Genomic DNA, 21,423 nt, shown 5'->3' with positions numbered 1-21,423 from the left:
ATAAATTAACGTAGCTCTATTGAAGTTGATGGAACTATGCAAGACTGTATTAGCTAAGGATCTGGCTCTGTATTTTTCAGTATGTTATAGTTTAGCAATATACAGATTTCCTTTTACTTGAATAAAAGTTATACTTACACATTCTGAATCATGCCTGTTTGACAAATAGATATGTAAGCAGGGCACATGCATATGTTTTATTATGATTGTATAAGCCATGAACTAACAATGCTGTCTATCACCTAACGAGTGCTTTATCTCTTCAAAGTTCTGTACAAATAGTAATGAATGAAAGGCACATCCTATTCAAACTTACCACACTGATCAGCTGTGCCAGGGAAACCTGCAATTCTATAGATACCAACTGTGAGGAGTTGACAGCAGGGCGAATTAACTTATTATATCTGGTAGGACTCAGTAGGTGGTTCATTAGCTTCTCCTCAGCATCTGCTGCATTGCTCCCTGTAAAACAGCGGAAAACAGGGCCCAGTAATGAAGCAAGGAGCAACACAGCAAATGAAATAAGAAAGACCCAAACTTATCATAAAAACCCTTTAGGGCAAATTTTGCTCTACTGAAGTCAGCTTTGTTGGATAAGACATATATCAAGGCAGAATTTACTCCTTTGCTTTTACAGTTCAAACTGGAAACTATTCAGTAGTGCAGCACCATAGTAATAGACACTCAACAGCGTGGAGTGAAATATAAAGTGGAAGCCCCTTTTCGTGTTTTGGAAAAGATTTTTTGAAGCCACAAAAGACAGGTGTTAAAGGGGAGACTTGGAAATCTCCCCTTTAACTGTCATAGCAATGAAGGTGTAATCAGGCAAATTAATGGCAGGAAAAGTGTGATAGTATAGGGAAGAGCCTACACATAAAAGCTACGTCTACACTGGCATGAATTTCCGGAAATGCTTAAAACTGAATACTATTCCGTTTTCAGCTTTTCCGGAAAAGGAGTGTCTACATTGGCCGCGGAGTTTCCGTGATAACGATGTGCTTTTCCGGAAAAGCGTGTCTACATTGGCGGCGCGCTTTTCCGGAAAAGCAAAAGCCCGGAACCATTTTGAAAAGGGCAAAGGCCACCAGACCTTTCCGGGGGCGGGGCCGGAGCTCCGTCCAGACTCGTGGTTAAAGGGGTCTCGCCGGGCAGCCGTTGGTCTCGTGCCTTGTGACCTCTACCAGGGACTGGCACCCTTCACAGGGTCGGTGGTTGCCCTGTGAGTTTTGGGGTCACCACCCTTTGGCCCCCAACTGCTTTTCCCAGCGTCTTCTTTTTTCTGCCCTGCTCTGTCTGCCATGGAGCCGTGGGTGGCCATGTACCTCCTCGGGCCCCTGTTGGACCTGTACAGGTGCCTGGAGCTCATGCTGCAGGCTGGTGCCCTGGCGTTCATATACCAGGAGGCAGAGATCGCCTTGGACTCCCTCACCAGGGAGGTCCTGGCAATCGCGTGGCATCAGCACCCTACCATAGACCGGCCCATCTGGACTTTGGAGACGAGCACTGACTGGTGGGACCGTGTGGTCCTCGGACAATGGGACGACCACCAGTGGATCTGGAATTTTCGGATGAGAAAGCGGACCTTCTTGACGCTGTGCACCTGGCTCACCCTCGCGCTGCAGAGAACCGCCACCCGGCTGCGGGCACCCATCCCCGTCAACAAGAGGGTTGCCATCGTGCTGTGGAAGCTGGCCACACCGGACAGCTACCGCTCGGTGGCACACCAGTTCGGGGTGGGAAGATCCACCGTTGGAGTGATCGTCATCCAGGTAAGTCCCAGGGGGAGTGGGATGGGGGGAGGGTGCTCCACTCCAGGCCCAGGGACACCAAGACTCCAGGCTGGGTCACCCAGGGGTTTCGGCCGTCCCTCCCTTGCACAGGCCCGCTGGTGGGGGGGGCGTGGGGCGAGGGGGGCCGTGGTGTGTGTGTGTGTGTGTGTGTGTGTGAGGACAGAGGGAATCAAGGGGGTGGACCCAAGGGAGCGCACACTCACCCCTGTCTGTATGTAATGTGTTCCCTTGTGTTTCTCTGCACCCTTCTGCAGGTTGTCCACGCCATCAATGACATCCTGCTCCCGAGAATCATCCGCCTGCGCGACGTCGATGAGACCACGGCCGGCTTCGCTGCCCTCAGGTTCCCCAACTGCGGGGGAGCCCTGGACGCCACCCACATCGCCATCCGGGCCCCGGAGCATCGAGCAGCCCACTTTATGAACAGAAAGGGGTACTGCTCCATCGTCCTGCAGGCCCTCGTGGATCACCGGGGCCACTTCCTGGACATCTACGGCGGCTGGTCCGGCCGGGCACACGATGCCCGCATCCTCCGGAACTCAGGACTGTTTCAGAGGTTGGAGGCGGGCACCTACTTCCCCCGGCGGGACTTGACTGTTGGGGATGTGCCAATGCCCATCTGCATCGTCGGGGACGCGGCCTACACCCTGATGCCCTGGCTCATGCGGCCCTACACAGGGCAGCCGGACTAGAACCGGGCCCGGTTCAACAACCGCCTCAACTGGGCCCGAAACCCAGTGGAGCTGGCGTTTGGACGCTTAAAATCCCGCTTCCGTTGTTTGCTCACCCGTCTCGACATGGGTGAGCAGAATGCAACGGAGGTGCTGGCCGCGTGCTGCGTGCTCCACAATATTGTGGAGTGCAGTGGGGAGGCCTTCCTCCCTGCATGGGTGGCAGCTGAGGCACAGACCTTGGACCAGCCCGCCACAGCTGCCATCCGCCAGGCACGCCAGGAGGCGGTGCGCATTAGAGAGGTCCTGGTGGACATGTTTGCCCAAGCCCCGTAGCAGGGTCGCTTGGGTCACCCCAGAGTACTCCATCCCAGCTCCTACCCTTCCCCACCTCCTCCCCTTACCTCACCCCCCCCCCCATAGTATAGTAAAGCGTCGGGTCACAGCACATTGGCCGTCATCGAGTCTGTTCGTCGGGTGCGTCGGGCGTAGTTAGGGTTTTTCTTTTAAGTTAGGCTAGGGTTTAGGCCACCATCGCCGTCCTGAAGAACAGCCAACAGGATTTGGGACTTGTGCGGAAGGCTCACATCAGTGCCATCTTCGATGGATCTCCTGGCTCTTCCTCTCCTGAGGCCCAGAAGGCCCAAAGGATTGACGTGGCCAGCTTCGCTGTCATCGTCCATCGAGGGATCTCCTGGCTCTTCCTCTCCTGAGGCCCGGAAGGACCAAAGGATTGAGGTGGCCAGCAACACCACAATCGTCCTCCCTGTGCCTAGACTATGTTTTAGAATCTGTACTGTACTGCATCTTTTAACCATTTCTGCTTGTTTGTTGCTATGTAAATATAGTTTGTGGTTTACATCTTTACTGAAAAGTCTCAGTATTTCTTTATGCGCTGCAAACCAATGACCACTGAAAAAGGGTCGTTCCCCCCCCCGGTGATAGAGTCATGAATTTGTTATCCACAGTTTGTAACCCTGTTAAATTGAAGTGGCTAATTGGCATCTCACATAATTTCTGTACAGTTACTAGAGGAACACAATAACCACACAAGATTCAAATGAAAACAGAACTTTTTATTTACAAAGGGGGGGGGGGACCTTTAACTGGGAGAAGGAGGGGAGGCAGTTACTGGGACGGGTGGCCCCTGCGAGCGCCCCTCTGGGGCAGACCTGCCCACGCTGGGCAGACCGCGTCGGGGCAGCCTGCACGCTGAGGTGCCCACGAGTAGGGGCACGAGAAGGAGCACGAGCAGGAGCACGGTCAGGGTCAGGGTCAGGGTCAGGAGCAGGAGCACGGTCAGGGTCAGGGTCAGGGTCAGGGTCAGGGTCAGGGTCAGGAGCAGGAGCAGGAGCACGGTCAGGGTCAGGGTCAGGGTCAGGAGCAGGAGCAGGGGCAGGGGCAGGAGCAGGGGCAGGAGCAGGAGCAGGGAGAGGAGCAGGAGCAGGGAGAGGAGCAGGGATAGGAGGGGGCATGGGCTGTGCTCCGGGAGGGATGGCGGGGGCATGCAGTCCGGCCATGCCGTAGTGGATGGCATGTATTAAATGTGCCGTCAGGGTGCCCATTGTGGCGTGCATCTCGCCGCATTCCTCCAGGAACGCAGCCCATCCCTCCTGCCGCCACTCCTGGTCCCCCTGCACACGCTCCGCAATGGAGGTCTGGATCCCCTCCACCGCGGTGACATGACGCCGAAGCAGCTGGTCCCGGTGTCGGAGCCTGGGCGTCTGGGCTTGGGCAGCTGGGGGTGTCGCTGCTGCTGGAGTCGCGGGTCTGGTGCTGGGTCCCGCTGCAGGGAAGAGAAGAAAGGACGGGTCAGTCAGGCAGGCCGTCCACTGTCCCCACACCTCCATGCCCTCCACCCCGGAGCCCAGGTGACCGCACAGTTGTGGCTTGGGCCCACTCGGTTCCCCTCCTGCTCCCGTGTTGTATGTTGGCAAAGAAGGACCGCCCCTGGGAGTAGGGTCCTCCCTCCAGTATTGTATTCTGGCCCCGTGCAGGGCGGGAGGGTGCTTGTGCTGCGTTCACCTGTGGAACTCCCTGCCGGTGGACACTGTGAAAAGCTTAGGGCTAATCAGTGGTGTTTGACAGGGAGCGAGATGCATCCCCACGGCAGTGCCTGGGAGCACACCTGTCAGTGGCGGTCTGGGCTCTCAGATCCCCTCGCGTGGGTTATCTCCTGGACAGAACCAGAAGGGTGACTGGGTGGGGGGATGTCCCATCCTTGCAGCAAAACTCAGGGGCCCTTCTCCCTCCCACTATCCCTCCCGCAAGCCTGGTAGCCCAGGGACAGGTGTGGCCACAGTGGGGACTTCCCTCGGGGAACCTGCCAAGGCACTGGGAGCAGGTGAGGGGCTCGGTGGGGGTCCACGGTCACAGGACTGTGATGCTGCACTTATCCCAGGAGCAGCTGGCTGTGCCTCACAACCAGGCATGGGACAGTGTGCTGTTCCCTGGGCTGCACCCCTTGGTGGAGCTGCGGGCTCTGGGCTGAGTCCCTGGGGCCCTGGCCAGTTCCAGCCGGCATCTACCCTTCCCCCTGGTCCCGCCGAACGTGTGCGAGGAGCACGGTCCCATGCGTGCCCTACAGCTGCCTGCCACAGCTACCTGCCACTCGGTCACCAGGCTGCACGTGGTTGCACGTACTGCTAACTGCCTCATGCTACGCAGCGTGCAGCTCACGTGGCCTGAGTGACATGCTCTCCCCATCCCCCGCTGGGCACCTGGCTCTCCCTCCCCCCCGTCCTCCCCCCACCCTTTGGGAGTGTAACCTGCAAAGACTCACCAGTGGGTTCCTCCCCGGCCACAGAGGAGCTGCTGGAGGGGGCCTGCTGGGTGGCAACGCGCCTCCTCTCCCGACGCGCCGCCACTGTCGTCTCCCTCCTCCGGCTCGGTGGGACGGTTGATGGGGGGTGCTGGCAGGTGTCCACAGGGACAGCTGGGGCTTGCGGGGCTGGCTCGCCCAGAAAAGAGTGCATCCTCTCAAAATAGGGGCAGGCATCGGGTCCTGCTCCCCTCCGTGGCCCGCACGTACCCCAGCCGCAGCTCCTTCACCTTGGAGCGCACCTGCTCGCAGTTGCGGCTAGGGTGGCCTTGCTGGGCCAGGTTCCGTGCCAGACGGGTGTACAAGTCGGCGTTCCGGCGGCGGGACTGCAGGTCATGGAGACCCTCCTCCTCCTCCCACAAGTCCAGGAGGGTCTCCAGCTCCCTGGGGGTCCAGGATGGGGCCCTATGTTTCCGGCCCCTGGGGGCTTCCTCCCCTGCCCCGGGTGACGGTGGCTGACGACCACCTGCAGCTGCCATGCCTGCACTGAGGTGGCTGGGCAGCACAGTTGCCACGTGGCAGAGCTGGGAAGGGTGGTCTCCGGGGGGCTCCTGCCACGTGCGGCCAGTAGCGTGCAGGCTCTTTAAGCCCTCGGGTAACGCGGAAGTCCACGGCTTCTACGGGGTCTCCCACCGTCCAAACCGCTTTTTTCCGTTTCTTCTGCTTTTCCGGAAAAGCTGTGTACACTGGCCCTTTTCCGGAAAAGCTTTTCCGGAAAAAGGACTTATGCCCAAGCAGGAGCAGCGTACGGTTTCCGGAATAGCGGCTGATTTTGTACAGTACAGCGTCGATGCTTTTCCGGAAATTCAAGCGACCAGTGTAGACAGCTCGCAGCTTATTCCGGAAAAGCGGCTGATTTTCCGGAATAAGTGGCCCAGTGTAGACACACCTAAACTGTTTAATTGTTTTCAAATGATTAAAGAGCAATATATATTGCAGATTCTACACTGTTTTGCTGAAGTTTTGCTAACAGAAGCAGCTAACAGGGAGTTTTGAGAGGGAGTTATCCAGGTGAAGGAGGAGCAAATATGCGGCCCTTGAGGTAAGTGGCTGTCTGTAGTGTGTGTTTGTTTGGGGGTTACTTATGGTGACCATATTTTCTGAACCAAAATTAGGGACACATTAGCCACACCCCCTGACCTCTGTTAACCACGCCCCTGACCCCCGGTTAGCCATGTACCTGGAGGTAAGACTTTTGGGCTCAAGATGGACACATGACCAGAAATAAAAGATGTCATGTGACCTGCCCCCCAAAGAACTTTTCCCATCATCCTCCTACCAATAGGGATGCGTTTGGCCCCCACCGAACCCCCCTCATGCAACTATCCTGCAATTGCATTAACCCAATTTGTGTCACATTAGCTTGAGGGGTGGGGGAGAAGGCTGGGGGAAGTGTTCCCTCTATGAGTTTCCTCCCATGACCGGAATGAATTTTGTGTTGTGTACCGAGTACCGAGTTCATATGGCTTGTTTGGATATGCCACTGTGGCACCTAAGGGTATGTCTACACTACCCCGCTAGTTCGAACTAGGAGGGTAATGTAGGTATACCGCACTTGCAAATGAAGCCCGGGATTTGAATTTCCCGGGCTTCATTTGCATAAGCGGGGAGCCGCCATTTTTAAAACCCCGCTGGTTCGAACCCTGTGCCGCGCGGCTACACGGGGCACGAACTAGATAGTTCGAACTAGGCTTCCTAGTTCGAACTAGGAAGCCTAGTTCGAACTATCTAGTTCGTGCCCCGTGTAGCCGCGCGGCACAGGGTTTGAACCAGCGGGGTTTTAAAAATGGCGGCTCCCCGCTTATGCAAATGAAGCCCGGGAAATTCAAATCCCGGGCTTCATTTGCAAGTGCGGTATGCCTACATTACCCTCCTAGTTCGAACTAGCGGGGTAGTGTAGACATACCCTGAGTTATTAATAACTATCTTATAACCCTCGATTTTTCCCTTCTGCTGCCCTGTCTCCTCCCCTTGCTCCATCAGCTCCCCTGGTGCCTGCTTCCCCCCAACCCCTCACCCTCCTCTGCTGTCCTGACTCCTGCCCTTCTCACTGCCCTCAGCCCTCGAAGGACCTGCCCCCCTCCACCAGCCCTTCTCTCCCCCCTGTGCCCACTCCTCCAGTAGCCCCACTCTGATCATGAGCTACCCCTCCTCATCCCCTCACCTAACACTTTCCTCTACAACCTCCCTCTCCACACCTGCCCTGCCTGTTTCTGATCCCTCTCCTCTGTGTCTGCCCTTCTGCTCCACCCCCCAAGTCCCCTGGTACCTGCCCCTTCTCTTACCCCTGCACCCTTTTGGTGCCTCCCCCTTTCCTCACTGCCCCTGCTCCCCTTGCTCTCTTTTTTCCCTGATGTCCATCTCTTCACCACCTTCTGCCCCAGTTCTCCTCATGCTCTTCTGTGCCCTCACACATGCCTTGCTCCATCCCCACCTTTCTTATGCCCACCCCTCCTTTCAACCCTTCTCCCAGCAACTCCCCTTCCCTCCTCTTGCCCCCAGTGCCCTTGCCCTCTCCTCTCCCAGCATCACCTTGTCCCCTCCACTCTCCCACCCCCACTGACACCTCCCCTCCCTCCTCTTGCCCTTTTCCTCATTGTCTCCAACTTGGCCCCCTGGCAATTGTCTCTTCTCCACTGTATCCCTTGGTGCCTTCCCCTTTCTTCTCCTGCCCTGCTCCCCTCCCCTCAGCACAAGCCCCTTCCTTTCCCACCTCCTTCTCCCCTAGTTTTCCCTCTGCCCCTCCTCCACCTTCTGCCTTCCAATTTGTGGGACTGGAGTCTGTAGTCAGGCCCCAGAAGTCCCCGCAGTCCCGGCCCCAGCTGCTTCTGGGGCAGGACCACTTGCTGGGCCTGGAGCTGGGCCACCCGTGGTGCTAATTTTACTGCAGTCCCTGCACCAGCTTTGGCTCACACAGCAGGAGCACGGGGGTGGGGGAAGTCCCCACCCCCTCAGACCCAGTGGGGTGAGAAGGGGTGAGAGGAGAAAAGGCCGTGCAAAGAGCACACCGCCAGAGCCTGAACATACCCTGCTCTGCAGCGCTCCAGCCGGGCTCTGAGTCGTCTCTGCCGGGACTCTGGCAGCAGCTCCCAGGAGCAGCTTGTCAGCTCCAACCAGCACTCCTGCTCCAACAGCACCGGCTGCCGCCTGTGGATGGAGGAGGCTGGGCTGGAGGCTGTGCACAGCGGAGGCAGTCCCACAGCAGAAAGGAAGGGCCACAGGGTGTGGGAGAGTGTGTGCCGGACAGTGGTGCAGAGGAGCGTGGTGCTCTAGACACTGCGAGCCATCGGCAGCGGCCCTGGGTGCCCGCATAAAGCACTAAGGGAGCTGCTTACGTGCTGGGTGGAGGCAGGGTGTTGCTGCTGTGCTGTGCTAGTGCTGGGTGTCTGCAAAGGTGTCCTGGAGTGGGGGGGAGGGGAGAAATGGTGATGCTGTTTGTAGCTGGATCCCAACAGGTTTTCCAGGACATTTGCTGCCTTTATCGGGACACCGGGATACAACCCTTAAATCTGGGACTGTCCCAGAAAAAAAGGGACGTATGGTCACCATAGGGTTACTTGCTGTGTGCTGAACTTATGTTTGTCTGTCTGTCTGTTTGTTTGTTTGAAGGACCGTGTGCTGAGGACGGCAGTCAGAAGCTGTGAGCTTCTAAACAAGGTTTCAAAACTAGAAGCCTGTAGTTGAGCCTTAGTCAGGGCTGTCAGGAAGGCCAGGGCTTTATAAAGCAGAGAGACAGTGACCAGGGAGCTTCGCGAACAGGAGCAGCTAACAAGGAGTTTTAAGAGGGAGTTTGGAAGGAGAGTGGGAAGGGGGTGAGGGAGTGAGGTACACTTGCCATTCTTTAAAACTTAAACTTTTAAACTAAACTATAATCAAAATGTCCTGATCTAAATAAAAACCCTATCAATAACCTAGGTAGCTGTAGGAGAGAATGCAGGCAGAAGCCCAGCAGCAGAGTGGGGGCTATCCTGTTTATTGCACTCAGTGTAGCATGTGTGGTTACCTGCACTGTGGGCGGGTGGTGTGTGTGTGCATTCCGTGCAAGGAGCTTCTGGCCCTCAGAGACCATGTAAGGGCTTTGGAGGCCAGGGTGGCTGAAATGGAGGAGCTAAGGGTTCAAACTAGGGAGGCTAATGTAGGCATTCAAAATTGCAAGTGAAGCCCAGGATTTAAGTAGCCCAGGCTTTATTTGCATGTTTCCGTCCAGTCGCCATTTTGAAATTACACTAGCCCAAAGTAACCGCTACACGCGGCAGTGAAACAGTAATTCGAACTAAGTCCTTAGTTTGAATTAACTGTTACTCCTCATGGATTGATAACTGGTTAAAAGACTGGAATAAATGGTAAGTTTCTGAGTGGAGAGAGGTAACTAGTGGGGTCCCCCAAGGGTCTGTCCTGGGACCAATCCTATTCAATGTATTTATAAATGATCTGGAGAAAGCAGTAAACAGTGAGGTGACAAAATTTGCAGATTATACTAAACTCAAGATAGTTAAGACAAAAGCAGACTGAAGAGCTTCAAAAATATGTCACCAAACTAAGTGACTGGGCAACAAAATGGTAAATGAAATTTAATGTTGATAAATGTAAAGTAATGCACATTGGAAAACATAATCCCAACTGTACATACAATATGATGGGGACTAATTTAACTAAAACTACTTGAGAGAGAGCTTGGAGTCATTGTGGATAATTCTCTGAAAACATCCACTCAGTGTGCAGCGGCAATAAAAAAAAACCAAATAGAATGTTAGGAATCATTAAAGGGATAGAGAATAAAACAGAAAATATCTTATTGCCTCTATATAAAACCATAGTACACCCACATCTTGAATACTATGTTCAGATGTGCTCGCCTCATCTCAAAAAAGATATATTGGCATTAGAAAAGGTTCTGAAAAGGGCAACAAAAATGATTAGGGGTTTGGAACGGGTCCCATATGAAGAGAGATTACAAAGGCTTGGACTGCTCAGTTTAGAAAAGAGGAGACTAAGGGGGGATATGATAAAGGTCTATAAAATCATGACTGGTATGGAAAAAGTGAATAAGGAAAAGTTATTTACTTGTTCCTATAATATAAGAATCAGGGGTCACCAAATGAAATTAGTAGATAGCAGATTTAAAACAAACAAAAGGAAGTTTTTCTTCACTCAGCACACAGTCAACCTGTGGAACTCCTTGCCAGAGGATGTGGTAAAGGTTATGACTTTAACAGGGTTCAAAAAAGAGCTAGATAGATTCATGGAGGTTAGGTCTATCAATGGCTATTAGCTACAAGAGGTAGGAATGGTGTTCTTAGCCTCTGTTTCTCTGGAGGTGGGTGGTTGACAGGGGATGGATCACGTCAGGATTCCGGTGTGTTCTCTCCCTCTGAGGCATGTGGTATTAGCCACTGTTGGCAGACAGGATACTGGGCTGGATGAACCGTTGGCCTGACCCAGTATGGCAGTGCTTATGTTCTTATATGAAATTTAAATATATCAGTGGGATTTAGGCACCTATTTAAATTAAACATGCATTTTGAATCCTTTGCTGAATCAGCATCTTGTTCCTGAGCTGTTGTCTCTGTCCAATGCCTCTTTTGAGTAAAGGCTGTCAACTGGATGGTGGATACATAAGTGAAGACTGCCACATTTATTTTCAACCGTCTTAGCTTGAACCCAGGGTTCTATTTCTGAAATACACCAACTTACCAGTGCTCAGTGTATATAGGCATCAGCCATGAGGACTGTGGCTTTTTGATCCATCAGAAACAGAAGGGCAGCATTAATAGATTAAAATAAATTAATAAATTAGGCTGTTTTATTTCCTATGGATTTAAGCAATTCTAATACGTTACAGTAGAGGCTCTCTCTTTGTATCAGATGACTTCCTCCCATTGACTTCAATGGTGCCTGTTTGTAACAGTGTTGTACAAAGTGAACGTTTCATGTTGCTTGTGTGTTATTTCCTCATATGCCCCAGAAAAAGAATAATGTCCACATTTGAAATTGGTATTCAGAGAACACCCCCGATTACACCCTTCTCACAAACCTTTCTGTGAGCAATGATTTTAGAAAATCTTCAGTTAGAAAACAGGTTTCAAGATATTCTCTCTCCCATGTGGGGGATTTACTTAATAATAGTTATGTGATTAAACCACTAGAAAAAATAAAATAACTGTAGCTCTGCACATCAGATCGGAGTCCACAAAAATGTTCCAAACCATTTGAAAAGTTTTTTAGATCACTGCTTCTGAGTGGCTGTTCTTGGTTTGTGTTTTCAGTTAAAAATGACAGTACTATAAGAGATCTTAATATTATATTCACACTAGCTATGGCATCTCTAAATCCAGACTGTCTCATCAAAGGCCTATCAAGACAGAATTGCACGGATCCATGTTGAACTCTGGGCTTGCTTTCTATTTTAGCTAGAGTAAAAATATCTATATAACAAAGAAAGTGAGAAATTTAATTTAAAAGAGATTTAATTTTAATTGTTTATTAGAGGTGGTGTCTTGAGGTGTTTGGAAAGAGAATCTCTGTTAAACACAAAGATAGGCCACAGACGATGTGGAATATCAATGCTCCAGAACTTGATCTTCTGGGGTTCCACTTAGCGAGTGTAATATAGACCCATAAATTGAATGCTGAGAGCAGCTCCAGCAGTACTCCTCTTTCTGCAGGAAGTAGGGGTATGTCTACACTAGTCCCCTAGTTCAATCTAGGAAGGCTAATGAGGATGATTGAAATTGCAAATGAAGTGCAGGATTTAAATATCCCGCGCTTCATTAGCATGTTCCCGTCCGGTCGCCATTTTAGAAATTGACTAGCCCAAAGTAACTGCCTGTGTCTACACACAGCAATGAAACAGGATTCCGAATTAAAGCCCTAAATCGAATTCGCTGGTAAACCTCATTGCAGGAGGAATAACAGCTAATTCAATTTAGGGCTTTAATTCGGATTCCCGTTTCACTGCCGCGTGTAGATGCGGGCAGTTACTTCGGGCTAGTCAATTTCTAAAATGGCGACCGGCCGGGAACATGCTAATGAAGAGTGGGATATTTAAATCCCGTGCTTCATTTGCAATTTCAGTTGCCCTCATTAGCCTCCGTAGATCGAACTAGGGGGCTAGTGTAGACATACCCTGAGGGAAGACAATGGAAGCATTTGCTCCTGTTGGTTCCCACTGTGTGGATGGCACAGAAACACAATTTAAGATACATTGACTCTAGCTACTTTAATTACGTATGTGAATCTTAAATTCAACCTTCCACTGTAGTGGAGACCAGGCCATAATTTTATAAAAGGTAAGTCTGATGTGTAAATAGCCGTAACAATAGACCGAGTGCTTTAGTTTCTTTGCATAAGAAAGCCAGATAGAAATAGACTGTAGTTTGGTACATGTTAAATGGAGCTAAATGACTCCTGCTAACAAATTTTAGTGCATATATCCTTGTTAATTCATTATATTAGTGTTAACCTCCTCTCCCCGGTCTGAAATTATTCTAACAAATGAGTTTACTTCCTGCAGTATGTGCTCAAATTGCAAATGGTAAATGAATCCTGCAGAATATTTACAGAAGGTGAATTCTGAATTTGTGATCATTTATATTCTCCAGTAGCAATCTGTTTCCAAACCTTATCTGCATCCATTTAGGAAACCAAAACATCTAATGGGACTTAAGCTGTTCTGATTGGGCTAATATTTGAAATATCAAACATCTGCAAGAATGGGCAGTGTGTATGTGTGTGTGTGTTACCGAGAAAAGGTTTAACGTTTGTGTCTTTACCACTAGGACCGGGGTTCCGTTGCGGAGGGCAGCCAACAGGCTGACAGACGCCCCGAGTTTAATGTCCGTGTCTTTTCCACTAGGACCGGGGTCCCGTCGCCAAGGGCAGCCAACAGGCTGACAGACGCCCCAGAGTTTATAGGGAGAGCTTATTACATCTCAGATTTCAACTGCTAGGATACAGGATCCCTGCGCAGCGGGCAGTCTAGGGAAGACTGAGAGATGCCCCAATGGATCTGTCCCCTGGGAGGGACACAATTCAAAACGCCCAAGCTCTTCCTATACCTGTCCCTGTATACCTGAAGTTCTTTTAAATTGTGCTTGGTTCTGTTACAGCAACTGAATGAGTCAGGTTAAAACTCAGTTTACAGGTTTATTAAAGAAACTTATAAATCATATGGTTACAATGGCTATTGCTCTATTTCTTAACTGCAAGCAAATATAGATCTTAAAAATGGTTACAAAGAAAATAAAGATAGAAAATAGAAGTAATGGTACCAAGTGACAGCTTAATCTTTGAAGAGCTCTAAGTCTATGTGTACACTTAAGACAAAGGACCACATCCAGGTACAATTTTTACCCCCTTCTGTGCCTCTCGACTCCAGCGGGTCAAGCCAGGGCCGGTCCCTCAATTCCTAGGAAAGACGAATACGAGGTGGGAGTCCCCATCGAACCTCAGGAGGCCAATCACCTAACCCAACCAGCAGATAGATGGTAGATTGACACTCAAAGTAAATGTGCTGCTGGACCCATAGGGGCCCATATCCTCTTTCTTATCGAAGATGCCAAATTGTACTGGTCTGTCTTTGTGATGCCAGTTCTTACAAGCAAGTTTCAACTTAATTTACACTTGTAAGAGAGATAACTAAATTGTAAGTACTGGACTTTTTTTTACTGGGCGAGAGATTCCTCCCCCGTGGACAGCTGTGTGTTCGTATCAATATGGGTTTCAGTCAAGGGCACTCCTCGGCAGCCTCTTGGTCAGTAATTGGCATATCTCTGTTTACAGCCATTCAGGGTCACAGCAGCCTGCATACCCAGGCCTTCTGTTCAAGGCTTACTGCTCTGGGTGCCCTTTATGCTCCAGGCAAGCAAAAATGGATGTTACAGGGAGGTTCCTGTCTGGCTACATTCCACCCCCTGATACGACACACCACATCCCAGGATACAAGATGGCGGTGATACCAGCACCTTTTGCCCACCTTGGGGGAATCTAAAAGTGCCCGATGGCCGGAATAGAGGGTTCAGGATCTGGCTACACAGGCTAAGTTTACTTTGAGAAATTCTTGTGTAAATATTTTCAAATAATGAGTACATTTTTAAGAAACTAACATCTGCTCCTGGGCAAATCCCATCAAAGTAACAAGAAAGAATGTTTTGAATAAATGATTCTCACTGTCATTTCGCTTTAAATGACAATTCATCAGTCAGATGAACAGATAGAATGCCACTAGATGTCACCAAGTGCATTAATTATGTCTGCAAGTAGTGTCTAAATTATTTTTGTATACAAGCCACATTTATAATCTACTTTCTGTATGCCAAATTACATATTAATTGGATAGCACCTAACAAAAACAAAGTAGCCAAGTGGGCAAAGTCCTATATATTTCACAAAGTCAGTAGTAATGTATTTCTAACCTTTTTATAGTGCTTTTTTCCCTTTACAAAATGTTTCCCAAATGGCAATAACCAACACAAATATTTCATTTGAGCAGACCAATAATTTTGGACTTATGGCTGTAACAAGAATTATTAAATAGCTCTAAGAGGGGGACATATTTTTTCCCACACACTGAAAAGAGAAATAGAGAGAAATAGCTAGGGCCAGATCCTTGGGTAATGCAGACTGTCATAACAGCAGTGGATATGTTGTACAAAGAAAACCCACAGTATTTGTGACTTACAATATACCTTTCCAATTGCATTTTTCCCCCACAATTTCCTTCTGCAATATTTTGCATTTTATACTAAAAGAAACACAATTGTATGTTTTATTAAAGCATCAGTGCAAAGTTTCTCTTGTATATAGTCTTCTAATTAATAATGTAAAATGAGATTGAAATGGGCACTCACTACCTTCAACAGCTGGTCATTCTGAAAACATGACAACAAACAGATTGACTCAATTTCCACAGAATGAAGTAAGGAGTAAAGTTGGCAGCTACAGTTGAGTGCCCTGTAAATACCTTCCAAACTAAATATAAATCATAGGGTATGTCTACACTACCCCGCTTTCCTTTGTTTGCCTGGCTTGTAAGACATTTTAGCAAATGTTGAGTCATGTTTAGAAATATGCTGTACTATAGTGTAGTATTAATGCTGGTTGTTCCAATACAAATTGCATCTAATGGAGCCACATTTTAATATTTTATTGGAAATTAAAACAAACTTTAACGTAAAGCAATAGCAAGTATTTAAAAGGATCAATGTTTGTCTTCATTTTATTTTTTGTTAAATCTAAACTAGACCTCACTCTTCAAATATTATGTTACAAAACAGTTTTTTAAAAATACATTTAATGAATAAACTAAAAAATGCTGGGTGAAGAAATAATGAGGAAGATTAGTGATTTGGGAAGCAGACTTTTCATATCTACCACCCTCCACTTTGGTAATACTCTTGCCTAATTTTTATGTATGTTTGTGCGTTGGTAGGCTACAGTAAGTGTTCTTTATATATGATCAAATTCTTTAACTTATAGTTACATTCTTAATAATTTTTAAATAGTTTAATTTAAGTACTTAAGTAGCAAGAACTTTGGGAAATTAAATCAGAAAACATAAGGCAGCATTTGCATTTAATGGTAGAATCAGGGGGTGGGATTTTTGTCATGCATTATTTGAAGCCATGCATCTCTTAGTATTCAGTCAGTCTAAATGCATCCCAATTGCTATTACATAAGAATCAGACAGCATCTATAGGAATATTCTTCTGTCATCAGAGTTTCCCACTAACTTAGTCTTTTACTGAGTTATATTAAATCCAGGTTCATTACTACAGGGTCATTTTCATTAATACTGCACAAGATAAAAACCTCACTAAAATAACATATTGTTCATCTTTTTAAAAAACTGCAAGCCATGCCTCTGGAAGATAGAGACATTTTGAAATCAATAACCCCATTGCTCCCTTCTTCTCCCTAAATAATACCATTGTTCTACAAACTCGATCCAAAAACACTACTCACCATTAAAAGCAAAAGAAATCACTACAAAGAGAAAGAACCTGTGTGTATTCCTCATGGTAATCACAAGAAGATGTGAATTACTGGTCTTCAATGAAGACTGCTGGGGATAGGCGCAGCTGCCAGGGTTCCAAAGGCAAATCTGAGCCTTATAGATATTAACTCTCTGAAAAGAGAGACACAGTAGGACCCAGCAGATCTGATCTGCAAAATGAAGCTTTCATGAGTATTAGGCTACCTCCCCCTTTGTAGCTGTTTAAAGAACCAGAGCAAAAGCATGTGAGGAGAAGAAGAAACAATGTGCTAATATGAAATAAGCAAGAGGGGAGTACAATGACCTATACATAAACAAGGTCTGTAATATGTAATAGCAAAAATTATACATTTGTCTAACATTTAAACAGATTTCTCATTGGTGGATGCATTGGAGGTGGCAGTGGATAGCTATCTGGGAAAGAGCTAGAGATAACTGTGTTCAAGAAGGCCCAGTTAATAAACTCTCTAATATTTGTGCTATCATTCATTCGAGTCACTTTTTGCATGAATGAAAAAGATGGTCTTCCCCCACCAACCTATTTCTTCTCCAAAACCCAAACTGTGTATAGTTTCATTCAGCTAGATCTCTGAAATCTCAAGGAAACTGCAATGGTAGCATGGTGAATTAATTGTGATGAACACTGATAGGAATTTTAAAAGGGAAGTTAAATCAGCCCAGTGAGAGATACAGGTTGCACATCTAAAATCCAGGATTATTTGGTCCGGCATGACCATGGATGTTCCAGGATCAGAGAATCCCCATGCTGCAGAGGGGTGGGGCACCAGGAGCTGGAACGTGGCTCAGCTAAGCTGTGAGATAGGGAGCCAGCACACAGATCATCTGAGCTGTGAGGTGGGCAGGGAGCCAGTGAGCAACTTAGCTGGGTTGCGGGAGATGGCATGTGGCTAAACTGGTCTGTGGGAGGAGGGAAGGCACCAGAAGCTGACGCATGGTTCAGCTTGGCTGGGGGGGAGGGGGAGAGGGAGACAAGTGGGAGGGTCTGAAATGACCTCTCCTGGTTTGGGAAAAACCCCTCATTCAGGTCTCAAGAATGCCAGATCAGGGAGGTCCAATCTGTAGTATCAAGAATAAAGATACTCTTGAGAAGTAGTAGCAAGGGAAGTCATAAGAACTCGTTGCCTGGCATTCTTACTGTTTCGAGCGTTCGGATCTGGTCACAGTATATGAAGGATAGAAAATGTTATGTATTGTGGGAGATGCAGTGAAGGGTCATGAATCGGAAGTGGGGGAAGGACAGCTTTAAGGACAGAGAAAATGAATAATAGATTATTGTTCTCTAATTATTGTCTAGAAGGCCAAAAGTATTACCCAATTGTTGTGTCTCTTAATATATGACTACATCTACATTGGCAAGATTTTGCGCAAATACTTTTTAACACAAGAGTTTTTGCGTTAAAGTATTTGTGCAAGAAAGTGTCTACACTGGCATGTGCTTTTGCACAAGAGATGTGCTTTTGCGCAAAAGCATCCGTGCCAGTATAGATGCTGTCTTGCACAAGAAAGCTCCGATGGCCATTTTAGCTATCGGGCTTTCTTGCACAAAAAATTCATGTTGCCTGTCTACACTGGCCTCTTGCGCAAGAACACTTGCACAAGAGGGCTTATCCCTGAGCAGGAGCATCATAGTTCTTGTGCAAGAAGCACTGATTTCTTACATTAGAACGTCAGTGTTCTTGCGCAAGATCTCGCGGCCAGTGTAGACAGGCGGCAAGTTTTCTTGCCAATGTAGACACAGCCTATGTGTTTTAATTGCTAAACTTCTTACATGTATATAAAGTAACTTTGTACATGGTATGATTTTAGTAAAACAAAAAAAGCAGTCATGTAGCACTTTAAAGACTAACCAGATAGTTTATTAGGTGATGAGCTTTTGTGGGGCAGAGCCACTTCTTCAGCTCATCACCTAAAACTATTTTGTTAGTCTTTAAAGTGCTACATGACTGCTTTTTTTTTTTTTTGATTTACCAAGATCAGACTAACATGGCTACCTCTCTGTTACTTTTCATCATGCAAGGGGTGATTTTAGTCTGCAGAAGAGAAGAAGGGGGATTTGATAGCATCATTTAACTACCTGAAGGGAGGTTCCAAAGAAGATTGGGAGAGGCTGTTCTCAGTGGTGACAGATGGCAGAAGGAAGTCTCAAGTTGCAGTGGGAAGGGCCCGAATAGGTTGGATATTAAGAAAAACTATTTCACTAGGGCTATGTCTAGACTACAGGGGTTTTCTGTGATACCAGAGGTCTCCCAGAAAAACTCCACCATGTCCAGGGAACGCATCTGTTGTTCTGCTTTTTTTGTGGAAGAGCAGATGCTCTCTTTTGGAAGCCCTGTCTTCCTCCTCCCATGAGGAAGAAGAGCTCTTCCAAAACAGGTTTTTTTCCCAAAATTTGGCCTATTAGATGGGCCAAATTTCAGAAAAGCCTCTTCCAAAAAAACCCATCGGAAAAAGGTATGCAAATTGCGGAGAGCAATTTACATACTTTTTTCCAATAAAGCCCCGTAGTGTAGACATAGCCTAGGAGTGTGGTGAAGCATTGAAATGGGTTACCTAGGGGAGAGATGTAAGTGACTAGTCGATTATCTGATAAGTATATGCTTATCAGGTAGTTGAGTAGTCACTCGACTAGTTGCTTCCTTTTCCCTTCTTTGCTGTCTATATTGGAGAGAGGCAGTAAGGGGGGAAGGGAAGCAGGAGCTTAAAAGCCGGTTCCCCCCAACACTGTCTATGTGGAGGCCAGAGGAGGTAGAGGTGTCCCTACTGCTGCACCTCTCTATTTGAAAGGTACAAGAGCAACTGGAGGCTCTTGTACATTTCAAAGGAAGAGGTGCAGTGGGATAGCGAGTGCCTCCCTTATTGATTAATCGAGGAGTCAATGGTAAACCTCATTGCAGGAGGAATAAAAGCTAATTCAAGTTAGGGCTTTAATTCGGAATCCTGTTTCACTGCCAACCGTCAATTAAGCTCTGCTTTATAGTTCCAAATGTTGTTTCCACCAGAAGACCAATCTCTTGTGTAAGGAACACCTATACCATGTGTCCAAAATGGATTATTCATGCTTTACCCTCTACTTCACACTACTTATCAAAACTTGTGTTCACACTGATAAATTTGTATCGTTCTCTATGTTAGAGACTTGTGAATCATATGTCGCAGAGGTTCCTATGTCTCTGAACTTATCTGGAAATCGTGGCTTTAATAATATTTAGGGAACTGTGCTCAGGGCAGCTGTTAGCCTTGCCATTCCCTTCTACTTTTGAGGGTGTAGTAGAGCCAAGTATCACTGTGCTGGGAAAAAAATGCAAATGTTTTATTTTAATCCTCACTGTTTCTTGCTATCTTATCCCTAAAGGAAAGCTCTCCCTCTGACAACTGAATATCTCTGCACCTATATACTTCCTGGAAAATATTAAATTACTTAGATAGCACTATCATATATATATATATATAGTAGCCCAATGTCTGTAACTCTGTAATGCTGAAATGCTGGCTGTTCCCTCGGGGGGCGCTGTTGACTCCCAACGTGGTGCTCAGCTGACATCTGCACCACTCAGTCGGGCCGCTGTGTGGAGCAAGTGGCGGGGGAGCAAGTGGCGCAAGTGGCCGTTTGTGGTCCGCACTCCCCATGCAGCATCCCCGTGCTGCATGGGGAGCGTGGGGCCCAAATGGCTGCTTGCGCCACTTGTTCCCATGTGGCGGCCCGGCTGAGCGGCACAGAAGTCAGCTGAGTGCCACCGCAGGAGGCGAAGGGGGGCGGGGCGGTGACCTGTGGCATGACAACGACCCCAGAGCTGAGTCAGAGAGAGGGGGAGACAGAGAGAGAGACCGGAGGCTCAGGAGAGAAGACCGAGATAGAAAGGGAATAGGATGTGGGGGAGAGACCTGAAAATCACATTTTATGACGGGCTAACTGGCTAGCCCAATGTCTGTGACTCTAACGCTGAAACGCTGGCTGTTCCCTCTGGGTGGCACTGTTGCCTCCCACCATGGCACTTGGGGCTGCGGGACAAGCAGCCGTTTGGGGTTCGCACTCCCGATGCATCACGGCAGGAGGCAACAGCGCCACCCAGAGGGAACAGCCGGGGGCGAGGCCTGGACAAGCGTGCATCTCTGACATCGGGAAAGGGCACCGGATTCAAAAGGAGGAAAGCGAAGCAGACAGAGGACACGGAGAACACAGAGAGGAGAACAGAGGAGGTGGAGGACAGCAAGAGAGAGAGAGTGAGCAAGACGCAGCAGGAGAAGGAGGAGAGAAACACAGAGTGAGAGGCAGGAGAGGGAAAAGAGAGAGAGAAACGGAGAGAGAGGCAGGAGGTGGATGAGAGCTGAGAGAGAGAGAGGGCGAGGCAATAGAAGGAGGAGAGAGAGAGAGGCTGTTTGCGCCGCTTGCTCCCACGCGGTGGCCCAGCTGAGCGGCATAGAAGTCAGCCGAGTGACATGGCAGCAGGCGAAGGAGAGTGGGGCGGTGACGTACACGCCCAGGGGGCGGGGCCTGGATGAGCATGCATCCCTGAGGGAGATAGAGGACAGCGAAGAGAGAGTGAGAGGCAGGAGGAGGAGGAGAAGAGAAAGGGAGAGTGAGAGGCAGGAGGGGGAGAAGAGAAAGAGAGAAACGGAGAGAGAGGAGGAGGAGGAGGAGAAGAAGAGAGAGAGAGAGAGCTGGGGAGTCCAAACCAAGGCTATGTCTACACTCACGTCTTCTTGCACGAGTAATATGCAAATGAGGCTAAGCATGGAATATCACCGAGCCTCATTTGCATACCTAATGAACCACCATTTTTGCAGAAGAGGCTCTTGCGCAAGAAGGAACCTCTACACTGCCCCTTCTTGCGCAAGAAAAACCCTCTTGCGCAATGCCGTTCTTTCTGAAAAGTAATAGGTGTAACAGCATTGTGCAAGAGGGTTTTTCTTGCATAAGGGGCAGTGTAGATGCTCCTTCTTGCACAAGAGCCTCTTCTGAAAAAAATGGTGGCTCATTAGGGATGCAAATGAGGCTCGGTGATATTCCACGCTTAGTCTCATTTGCATATTACTTGCACAAGAAGCCGCGAGTGTAGACATAGCCAAGTGTCTTGTTTTTCTTTTTCTACCTTTCAGTCCGAGTGGATAGCTAGACTAGAATAGGGA

The 21,423-nt window shown here is 48.4% G+C and overlaps 1 protein-coding gene across 1 annotated transcript in view; it reads right to left on the bottom strand.

Moving 5' to 3' along the window:
• Window positions 1–17,882, bottom strand: part of CHRNB4 (cholinergic receptor nicotinic beta 4 subunit) — a 43,360-nt gene extending 25,478 nt beyond the window's left edge. The window contains exons 1-2 of the mRNA XM_075897348.2: window positions 16,245–17,882; window positions 317–462 (exon numbers count right to left, since the gene is read on the bottom strand). Coding sequence (XP_075753463.1) covers window positions 317–462; window positions 16,245–16,299 — 201 coding nt within the window. The 5' untranslated portion in view covers window positions 16,300–17,882. The remainder of the gene's footprint in view (window positions 1–316; window positions 463–16,244) is intronic.
• Between the last annotated feature and the right edge of the window lie 3,541 nt (window positions 17,883–21,423).

This window comes from Pelodiscus sinensis, chromosome 14, assembly GCF_052426305.1.
Source record: "Pelodiscus sinensis isolate ZL-2025 chromosome 14, ASM5242630v1, whole genome shotgun sequence".
Lineage (NCBI taxonomy): Eukaryota > Metazoa > Chordata > Testudines > Trionychidae > Pelodiscus > Pelodiscus sinensis.
Note: the sequence above shows the minus strand (reverse complement) of the source record. Positions and strands in the feature narration are given on the sequence as shown.